General features: G+C 35.0%; 1 protein-coding gene across 1 annotated transcript; it reads left to right on the forward strand.

Annotated features, from left to right (window-relative positions):
• Positions 1 to 246: 246 nt before the first annotated feature.
• LOC117339871 (cell growth-regulating nucleolar protein-like) lies at positions 247 to 10,047 on the forward strand. The gene is made up of 8 exons (XM_033901581.1): positions 247 to 324; positions 1,415 to 1,543; positions 1,795 to 1,915; positions 5,911 to 6,018; positions 7,241 to 7,324; positions 7,759 to 8,095; positions 8,933 to 9,096; positions 9,368 to 10,047. Exons 2-8 carry the CDS (start codon positions 1,419 to 1,421, stop codon positions 9,503 to 9,505), a joined length of 1,077 nt encoding a protein of 358 aa, XP_033757472.1. The 5' UTR covers positions 247 to 324; positions 1,415 to 1,418; the 3' UTR covers positions 9,506 to 10,047.
• Positions 10,048 to 12,102: the final 2,055 nt, after the last annotated feature.

Raw genomic sequence — 12,102 nt, forward strand, 5'->3', positions numbered from 1 at the left:
ATAAGACTAGAACTGTCCCTGTGCTCAGGGCCTGATACATCATCGTCATCGTCGAAAACGTCGATTCTATTAAAGTTTTGGTCAGCTTGTTACAACAGAGACGTGTCAATCACATGGATTTAGATTTGAATTAAAGTCTTAGTTACTTAGAGCATCGATCGAATTGATTGTGACGTTTTGATATAGAACACTAGTCTAATTATGAGAAATTGTAAGTGTAACATTTGACGGAGAAAATAAACCTTGCAGATTTCGTATCTAATTTTAGACAAGCAGCAATTTCCGGTCCATGTGGAGAGAAGTTTGAAAGGAATATCTCGTCGAGTAAGAGATTTTTTAAATAGATATTGAACTTGAGTTTAATAATTTGAAATAGTTGTTCAACAACGATGCACATTTATTTTAAATTTAAAACTCTCGAATGGAGCAACACATCGTGGGTCTTGTACAATGTGTATGTCAACGTGACAGTCTGGCTATGTTACCAGTTTCGACGGAGAAAGTTAGAACTGCAAGACCGCTATTTTGTAGCGTATTTCATTTTGTTTCATATTAATTAGATTGAGATCTCAGTGGTAAATAAGTGTTAGCGTTTTCAGGCGAAAATAACAATAACAAAACATCATAATCTTTAATAATTAACACCTTCAAATTCAATAATAAGAAAAAAATCCTAGTGGATCATTATATTTTTCTCAAAACCTGACTCCAATTCCACTTCGAACTGGAAACAAGATATATATTTTATGTGACAGATAAAAATGTATATCGTCAGCTGAAAGGCCGTAAGGCCGTAATAGCGGACGTAAAACCCATAAATAAATAAATAAATAAATGTATATTCTTGTCGATGTCAAGTGGATTGAATGTAGGCTACCAATGCTTAGTGTTAAAAAAACCCATAAATAAATAAATAAATAAATGTATATTCTTGTCGATGTCAAGTGGATTTGAATGTAGGCTACCAATGCTTAGTGTTAAAAGCCTAATATCTATTTTATCGGAAGAGTATAGTATCAGTCAGACTTTTTTTTTTCAAAACTAACTTAATCAGAAAAGATATATATTTAAAATATATCTAAAATGGCAAAATTTCAACGGAAGTATGGCAATATAAACAAAAAAGCACAGTCCTCGGTCACTATAGGAGGAAAAATGCAAAAAAACTTGTCAGGTGTGCCAATTTACGCACTGTGCGAAATTACGTACACTTGCTCTTAGTGGCAACTGTTGACCAGGTAGCTGAATTTGGTGTATTATAAAGAGTAGAGGTCAGGGTAATTTGCATATTTTCTATCGTATTACATCGAGACTAGAAGGGGAAGGTCCATAAAAAATTTAAGCATATACTTTATTATCTGTATCTTTTACATAATGTAACTGAACAATATTCTCGTATGCTGCTTTCTCACAGTAAAATGGTGGTATTTACCTGTAATGCCTGCGGGGATTCACTGAAGAAGAACCAGGTTGAGAGTCACTATCTGGGAAAGTGTCGTCGTTGTGAGGTTGTGTCATGTGTCGACTGTGGAAAGGATTTCTGGTAACTAACATTTAAAGTACTATTGCTATTTATCATCAATACAACCCGCAAAGATGAAAAATCTTTCTCACAAAGAGTTATCTCCCTTGAACACGATTAAATCACGATCAATAGAGATAACTCTTATAATGATAATAATAAAACTTTGACATCATGCTGCTGAATCAGCCTAGTCTTGTGATCAATATCTATAAAAGTGACATTCTTACCAATCCTACCTAACTATATATATTGATTTGTTGATTTTATAGGGGTAATGACTACCAGAATCACACCAAGTGTATCAGCGAGGAGGAGAAATACTCGGGTAAAAACTACAAACCTAAAGCCAACGCCAATAAAGGGGACGCAAAACAGGAACTGTGGCTACAGGTAACTCTGGCCTTACCAGCCCTGCACCTGTAAGGGCGTAAGGGCCTCCATAAGGACTTGGGTTATTGTTGGTTTTCCCTTGATCAACTCTGTTTAGGAAGATGGAAGGCAATAATGGTGAAGAGATTAACTCTAACACCCACTCTACACTTTTGTTTTTTTTCTTTATGGTTTCATTTTTGATACTGCATAGACTAAATTATGCTTTTTATAACATCCAATGTGAAAATATAGTTTGTTTGTTTGATTTGATGGAACCATGAAATACAATGTCAGTTCTGGTTTCTTATGCTGATGATTTACTGTAAAAGCAGGGCTCAAAGTGGCGCCTGTTTTAGTGGCCATGGCACCTTAGATTCACCATTGGTGACCAGTTATTGACCTATAAGGCGCCTGCATGGCCACTAAAAAATTTTGTAAATTTGCGATTTGGTTAATCTTTCAAAGGTTGCAGTCAATTCTAAAATGATGTTCATAATTGAAAAAGTTACACAGAGATGTTATACTGAACGAAAGAATTAATAGATTTTTTTTTAAAGTTCAAACAACATGGGTACTTTGGCGACTAACTTTTCTAATTGGCGTCTAGATTTTTGACTTGGAAGCCAAATAGGCCACCTGGTAAAAATATCCACTTTAAGTCCTGAAAAGTATGTAATTTCATTGGACCTCAGTTTGGTGGTTTATGTATGAAAACATATTCATTTGGATTTTATTTCATGAATTTCATATTACTATGTTTTAACTTGTTTAGTTAATGACAAAATGCAGGTTAATATGTACAGGTATATATTATATTTCATGGATTCAGTATTTCATATTTGGTTGGATTACCAATAAACAAGTTTTAACATATCTAGTCAATAAAGAAAACACAGGTAATCAAAAGTTCCAGATGAGATTTTTTCTTTTCTAAATTAATCGGTCTATATAGATTACCGTAAATATTCGCGTATAGTGCGCACTTTTTTTCAAAAATTGACAAGTGAAAAAGACCACTGCGCACTATACGCAAGTACAAGCCTTTTCCCAGTCAGAATGAATGTGATTTGACCGAGATTTGTGATCGTTTCCTTTCAAAGCAGGATTGATTTAATACTTATATATATATATATATATATATATATATAAAACATATATAAAGCATTAAGAAAGTAATAGTTAACAAATAATCAAAGAAATAAATAGTTATTTTAATGTTTAATTCCTTGAAATTGTGTATTTATCAGCAATTACGTGGATTTATCTAAGTCGATCGTGAGCCACATGTTCCGTACACATACGATCTCACTTGAGCATGTTCCCGTATTCAGGTCCAAAACGATGTATAACATCTCAATTAACATCAAACAAAACTTGAAATGATATAGCAGTACTTAGTTATTTCATACTTCTAAATTAATCATCTTATTAATCCAGAGTGCTGCCAGAAACTGATAACGTTCAACTTGTTTATTTACGGAAGCTGTAACAGCACGCATGCGCAATTAGGCAAGGGTAACACTAATGCCTTGATCTCATGCGGCAGTCACTGACCAACTGGCCATATAAAATACGATCTGACTGTGAAAACTACCGGGGTACTCTTATTTATTGTCTGCACTGTAGATTTATCCATTACACATGTTAATTCATTGATATAAAAGTTGTGACCAGCACGACGACTGCAGACTTGTTTCCGTACTGTATACAAAATGGCAGCCTGTGTTACATTACGTAGCAGTCAGCTTACTAGTCAATCTTGTTATAATTGAGCTTAATTAGCTTTGTATGTTCGTTGACATATACCACACGAGATCATACCTGCGTGAAAATCACAAGGTAATTGAGGGTAGGATTAATTATTTTGTTGGTACAACAGCGTAGATGGGACCTAGATGGGACCGCTACAATTTGCAAGCTGACTAGGCCTGTGGCGGTATAATGTAAACAACCTGTCAATCCAATGTGTCAAATCTCACCGGTGATTCCAATTAAATGTGGTACATTGTAAATAAGCTTTCATAAGTTACAAATTCCTATCATCTTATGCTTTAGAATTCATCTACCGCTCAGTTGAAAATTAAAAAAAAAAAATTGTTAATTTTTTTTTTTTTTGAAAATGAACCTCAAAAACGTACCTGCGCACTATACGCGAGTGCGCACTATACCCGAATATTTACGGTAATCAAATCCATAACACTCAATATTTAGATACCATAAACCTAGAGTAGTCTGTCAGTAACTCTTAAAGATACTCATGACTCATGGTTAGCTGGAGGTGTTGTCAACTCAGAGGCATGTCAATATAATTAACAGTACTATTTGTAATTAATAGATAGATGTTCATTACCTCCTCGATTTGCAATGATTACCTACATGTTTATGATATTCTGTAGAATAAGTTTATACTGACATACCACAAAATCTTTTTGTCTTGCCTGCAATGAATTTGTGAGAGGCTTTTCTGGTGACAGGATCACCAACATTTTGTATTTAGATCCATTGCCCAAAAAGTAAAAGTGAAACTTCAACCAAACTTGATATGTAAATTGAGTAAAAAAGTGAACATCTCAACACACCCTTCATTTTACAGAATATCATGTAGAGTTTATGGTGAAGTGACTCTGGAAATTAGGGATGCTGGAAATATGGATGTTAAATATTTATGTTTACCTCAGTCTCTCATGAAGTTTCAGTGTTATTTCAAACGGAACCCAGAATAAAATGGCATTGTAGACATCTCCATTCACGCTACAGATTACATAAATTTTAATTATTTTGGGTTTAAAAACCCCAGATTTTATGAATTTTAATTATTTTGGGTTTAAAACCCCCAGATTTTAAGAATTTAGTAATTTATGATACATGAAGTATCTTCATTGCTAATCCAATTGACTTACAAATTGGTTTATGGGCAAAACTGGAACAATATTGGTACATAACAGAGGTCAATTCTTCTTACCTTTCATGAAGAGCAATTTCTAGCCCACCTGCTCAAAATGAGTGAGTTTATGCCGTGGTGCGGCATCCAGCCAGCCGTCCAGCCACCAGTTTTTCTTTTAAACAACTTCTTCTCAATTGGTCCTGTGGTATGCTTGGTGGAAGGGCTACCAAGTTTGTTGAAATAAATGACCTTGACATACATTTAAGGTCACTGGGGTCAAATATGCTTAAACCTTTAAATGACTTCTTCTCAATAACCAAGATACCCAAGGAGTTGGTATTAGATCTGTAGCATGCTAGGATGGAGAGCTACCAAGTTCTTTTTCAAATGAATGACCTGAACTTACATTCGAGGTCACAGGGGTAAAATAGGCTAAAATCTTTAAACAACTTCTTCTCAAAAAATAGTGCCCCAGAGACCTGATATTGGGCCAGTAGCATCTTGGTATGAAGGGCTACCAAGTTTATTCAAATGTATGACTTTGACCTACTTTCAAGATCACGTGGCTGACATTTGTTTAATGTGGGTTTAAAAGCAAAACACCATCTATCAGCACACATTAGAACTATTCTAAAACCACAATATAATCAAAATGTTAATCTTTAACAAAATTTTACGCTTTTACAGAATGTTGAAATAATCTCTAAAATTCGAAAAGACATGGTTCTTTTATTATTTGTGTTCTGTTTTGAAATGTACTGGAAGGATACACCAGAACAAAAACATTGGCCTTATTTGCTATATATACATGTACATAATAATGTATATATGTGAATGTGGAAGACCGTGATAGCTCGGTCAGTTAGAGTGCTCCCTTCCCATGTCAGTTTGTGTTCATTGGGAAGCTGAGAAACAAGCTGGTCTGTGCTGTCGGCCAAGACACTTTACCCTAATTGCTCTGCATGGCATGGGGCGGGCCTCCTGTATGTTGTTAAGTGAAGCAGTCACCAACTAATACAAGGAGACCCCGTCTCAAAATGACCTGTTCACGGGGCTAACAACACAAACCATGTGGACAAAACCAATGCCTCTGAATCCCTCTTTTAATGATATTTTTATTTTGTTACAGCAAGTTCAGGATGCCATAGACAAATGTTATGCTAATGCCCAGCTGAAAGGCTTACTGGAGAGGATGAAGGATTACCCAAACATTCCCAGGAAACGAGCCAAGTTTGAGGTATAAATGGCTGATGTAGTTTTGCTTTTAAAACATACATTCTCCTTTAAGAAAATAGTTGTAATTATTTGAGCTGGATGCTAGGGGCATGAATCCGCATCAACTTAGGGTTACTAAATGAAAATTGTACTTGTTAGAAATGGTACATCTGGTATGTCTTCACTTTTTTTGACAAATTTGTGTTTGAATACATTTTTACAAAACAATGGTCACTGGTGCCTTAAAAGACAATCTGGGATTTTGTCAGGTGTCTGCAGAGTCCAATAATAGGCCCCATTCCTATTTGAATATGAAATTGAGTCTGACCCAAAAAACAAAATCAAAATGGCTGACAGACAGCCATCTTGGATTTTGATATTTATTATTGCTATTTCATGAGAAGTACAGCAAAACTTGGATAAGTCGAAGTCGATGGGACCAAGCAAAATATTTGACTTATCCGATGGTTCAACTTATCCGTGTTCGTTATGGAGACAAAATACCCAAGTATGCCGAACAGGTGCTTGATAACATGGTCGAAAATAAACAATAAATAATAACAAAGAAATTGATTGAACATGATAACAATTATTCCTTTATCTAATAAACAATATTGTACATGATTACAGATCAAAGAAAAAATTCAAAGAAAAAACACATTACAGCATAATATTCCATGAAAACGATACATACATTATAAGAATATAAAGGTTTTCATTGTACTCACATTATTTCTCTTAAAATCCGTTTATATTGTTCTTCAATTCAAAAATATGAAACATAAACAGTTCAGGAAAATTTGCAGCTATCTTGGAGTTTGTTATTGCTATTTCTTGATAAGTACAAGAAGGATATTTCTCAAACTTGTGGAGTAGATTCCCCTTGGTACTAGTTGTATCCATTTAATTTTGAGTCTAATTGGGAATCTAAATGGCTGACAGGAGGTTTAACAGTGAACTTTTTTATCAGTTTTTCTCCGAAAGTTCTTCTACCTTTCTTAGACTTCATATGTAGTTTCCCCTTGTTATGAAATGATTAAGAGGGATCGAGGAATGAAGGGGAAAGTAGAGAGAAGATCTGTCTGTCACAGCACCAATAAAGATCATTCAATAGTGGACACCAAGGTCCCTCTGGAATCTCCTGTATTCCATAATGAAGAGCATTAGTGCATTACAAGCAGTATTTGCTGCATACTTTCCCTATTTGTCAGTATTTATCCAAACAAATTTTCTTTTTCTTTCAGAATTTTGTTGGTAATAGTTTAAACACCAGGAACACAAACCTGATAAACCAGGCATGGGATTTGTTAATGGAAAATACATCACAGGTAAGTTAGGCCAAGGCAATTCGCTTACAATTTAGAATTTAAGTCTTTTTAATTTTAGTCTTATTTTCAGATTAGGGTACCAAATGGCTTCAAAAAGTTTTGCAGAAGAAAGGCATAAACAGATTTTTACATGCCCGTCAAATGTGGTGGTATTATGCCACAAGATGAGATGCTATGATAATTCTATTAGAGAGTTAAATTCATGATTATAGCCAAACCTCTAATCTCTCAAACTCCATTGCATGTAGTAACCATTACAATATGTAAGTAAATTGTGGTTTTTCATATTTTGTAATTTTAACATCTGGAAAAAGATATCTTTAAAGAGGTCAAAATGTTTAGATTGTGATTTTTTATATTTTGTAATTTTAACATCTGGTAAAAAATATCTTGGAAGAGGTCATAATGTGTACATTGTGATTTTCATATTATAGAATAAACAACCAGACAAGAAACCTCCTGAAAATGGTCACACAAACGGAATGAGCCAATCAACGATGAAGATTTCCAACGAAATTACTGAACCACAGATGGAGGAGAAAGGTAATGAGGAAAGGAAATTAAGTAAAAGAGAAAGGAAGGAAGAGAGAAGTAAAAAAAATAACAAAAAGGAGAAAAAAGACAAAAGTGAATCTAGTGAAAGTGTAGACTGTGAAAAAAGTAAAAAGAAAAAAAGCAAGAAAAGAAAGAGGGATGAAGAGGAGGAAGATGAGGATTGTGATGAAACAGAGAAGCCTATGAAGATTAAAAAGAAGAAAAAGAGAGATAAAGGTAAGATTCTGATGCTGGAAGATAGAGAAGGGGCTGTTATAGTGTGATCCTTGGAGACAGACAAGGGGCTGTTATAGTGTGATCCTTAATTGGAGATAGACACTGTTATAGTGTGATCCTTAATTGGAGATAGACAAGGGGCTGTTATAGTGTGATCCTTAATTGGAGATAGACAAGGGGCTGTTATAGTGTGATCCTTAATTGGAGATAGACAAGGGGCTGTTATAGTGTGATCCTTAATTGGAGACAGACGAGGGGCTGTTATAATGTGATTCCTTAATTGGAGATAGACACTGTTATAGTGTGATCCTTAATTGGAGATAGACAAGGGGCTGTTATAGTGTGATCCTTAATTGGAGATAGACAAGGGGCTGTTATAGTGTGATCCTTAATTGGAGATAGACAAGGGGCTGTTATAGTGTGATCCTTAATTGGAGATAGACAAGGGGCTGTTATAGTGTGATCCTTAATTGGAGACAGACGAGGGGCTGTTATAGTGTGATCCTTAATTGGAGATAGAAAAGGGGCTGTTATAGTGTGATTCCTTAATTGGAGATAGACAAGGGGCTGTTATAGTGTGATTCCTTAATTGGAGATAGACAAGGGGCTGTTATAGTGTGATCCTTAATTGGAGATAGACAAGGGGCTGTTATAGTGTGATCCTTAATTGGAGTTAGTGACTGATCATCCTTATATTTCAGAATACACTGTATATTAAGTAAGACTTTACAATATTAAAACATTAGTGGTTACTGAACGTGTATTGAACTGAAGCATTTCAACTCTCAAAGATGAAAACAATGTCAATTTGATAAAAGTATGTGTTTTATGCTTCAGAAAATGCTGATGATTCTATACCTGCTAACACAAATATTGAGGAGGACGAGGAGATTGAAGAAGAAAGCCCAGCTAAGAGAGGAGTCAAATTTGATTGGGTGGATGTGATCACTACAGTTTTACAGAGTAAAGGCGAGATGGCCTTGAAAAAACTCCGTAAAAAGGTAGAAAGTGTTGGTTGTCGTGAAAATTAGAAATCTGGACATGTAGAAGTGATGGCAATCAATCTGATTAAAATACAGATCATAATTATACTCTACATTATTAATCTAATACAGAGCACAGCTACACTGACAAGAAAATTCTATTCTATCTATGAACATATGTACTTGCTTCTGTAATGTTTTGTTTTTTTATCTATTTTTTTTCTCTTTACATTATCAAAACTTAATTTCCAATTACATGTATATCAGAATTGTTTTTCTTATTGACCAGGTGTTAGCTGAGTATTTATCACAAGGAAGGAGGGCCATGGCAGAGGAAAAGCTTGGAGCCAAATTCACCAAGAAGGTCACCAAGAACCCTACGTTTATTGTACATAAAGAACGAGTGAAAATACGGAACAGAAAATAGTTTTACAATATATTGACTTAATATGAAAAACTATGTGACAACAGACTCATTTAAAAAAAAAAGTTTTATTTTTAAATTTACCTAATTTGGTGTTACTATTTTAGTATACTGCCATGTTTGTTAACAACTGGTGACAGAAGATATATTTTATAATATTAACTTGTTTCAATTAATGTATAATGGAAATACCAGTGTAATATAACTGTGTATGGAATAGAATAATTTTCAGTCAAATGAAACGCCCTTACGGACCTGCAAAATGTGTCTTATAAGACAGGGTGACTTTATAGACAGGTGATCACAGACTGTTGTGAGACAGAAATAAAATATATTTAGTTTCATCAGTTTGTTAAGAAAAAAGTCTGACCAAATCTTTTCACCAAAATTCTGGAGGAAGAGTATTTCTTGTGACCATATTCATCAACATTATATATAAAAGAAAAGAAAAATATTACTGCAGTTCAAACATTTAAAAATTAATTTTAGGGACTAGAATATAATTCATAGTTTAATTATAAATCAATAAAGCATTATAATACAAACAGAAATTTTGTTTTAAATGTGAGGAAATGCAATAGAATATTCAGTAGATTGAACGACATGTACCCTCAAATAAAGATCCAAGGTGAGCGTTTGACCTGCACCCATAGTGGTTTGCTATCCTCGTGTTGACCAAGATCGTAAACCTACCTATGGTGTGTGTGGCTATATCATTGTTCAAGACACTACCAAAATTTCACTGGATAGCATACCACAGGCCTCCCAGGTATTGTTCAACTTCGTAGCAACCAGCTTCTTCTTTAATATCTTATTAAAGTCAACAGAAATTGAAAAAAGACAACTTTGATCCGTTGCTGTAAATGTTACAGATTTGGTTTCAATCTCCATCGTGCATAGGTGACGCAAAAATCACTGGACAGATATCTCCCACATTTTATGTGTTGATTTCCTCTAGTGTTTTACAGTTTACCATATTCATCCACAAATCACGATCTTTGTTTGTAAAATCATCAATTACAGTCAAACTTCGATGTTTCGAAGTTCAAGGGACTAACAGAAAAACTTCGAAACAGCGGGACTTCGAATTATTCATGGTTGACAATAGATCAATGTTTTCTTGATAATGACCATATATGTTAACGTTACATGTCCTCGGTGTCTTCGTGATGATCGTCGCCTGTCAGGCTCAAAAGTTAATTTATACCTCAAACACAACAAAATAAAAATACTTTTCATTAATTATACCTAAGCATTTTATTAATTAAACAAACTATGTATCGGTTACAAAACACTTATATCGCGTTTAACAGATAAAGCAAAAGGAGGACAATGCACACTTACGTAAGTCGTTAGGCTTTTCTGCTAAAGACACGTGCGGTTACGTTATGTGCATATAAATACGGAATGCCGATCGGTTGGAGAATGCATGATTGAATGACAAATAATCGATTTACTTGGATATTTATGTATAAGTTTGCAATGTGACACTTATGAGTGAAGACATCGCTAATTGTTTGTGTTTAAAATTTGTCCGCTTGTTTTATATTTCAGTAAAATTTACTCACCGACCGCTGATTTCAATGGCGGCGAAGATTATCAGAGACGACTACCGAAATGTTTTACCGGAGTGATTAAATGTCATGGCTTCTAAATACACCTTTTATCTATCAATTTGGTCTGATTATTAATTAATCCCATGATCGGGAGTGACAACACACGCTATCGTTATCCCTATTGTCAGTCAGGGCATCTAGGGGAGAAGTGTGAAATCTTGCCGCGGGGGTCACGACCAACACCTGTCCAGTGGTCAGTACAGGTAAACTTTTGTTCGAATCATGAGATGTCAATTACCTATGACATCATAGCTAACGGGCCATGAAAAAAGTTCGATACATCGAAAACTTCGATTTATAAAAATTCGAATCATGCATAGGTTCGTTAGTAGCGTTATATAGTAAGGAAATTCGGGACCAAGCAAAAAGTTCGATACAGCGAGAAATTCGAATCAACGAAGTTCGAATCATCGAGGTTTGACTGTATAAAATACACTGTATTAGCTTAAAGAAGTTCACAAATTTTCCCCAATAGGGGAGGGGACTTGATTGAGGATAAATACAGTATTTAATGTTCCCTCACAAGGGGAAGTAGGGAAAAAAATGGTACTAAACTTTTCCCCCACTTTGGGAGGGGAGTTTATTTGAGGATAGATACAGTGCTAAACTTTTCCCCACTTTGGGAGGGGAGTTTATTTGAGGATAGATACAGTACTAAACTTTTCCCCACTTTGGGAGGGGAGTTTATTTGAGGATAGGTACAGTACTAAACTTTTCCCCACTTTGGGAGGGGAGTTTATTTGAGGATAGGAACAGTACTAAACTTTTCGCCACTAGGGGAGGGGGGATTATTTGAGGATAAGTACGGTTTACCCTGGTCTCGCTGGTATCCTTGGGTAGTCCATTTTCAATGACTGATGTGTTGTTGTGATGGTGGGGTATTAAACAATGTATAGTATATATACATTCTAGCCCACCATCATCAGATGGAAACCTCGGGTGTTATCTTATCTTGCACTCTTTGTACTGCTGGAACATGTCGGC

The sequence above is a fragment of the Pecten maximus genome, chromosome 12, assembly GCF_902652985.1.
Source record: "Pecten maximus chromosome 12, xPecMax1.1, whole genome shotgun sequence".
Lineage (NCBI taxonomy): Eukaryota > Metazoa > Mollusca > Bivalvia > Pectinida > Pectinidae > Pecten > Pecten maximus.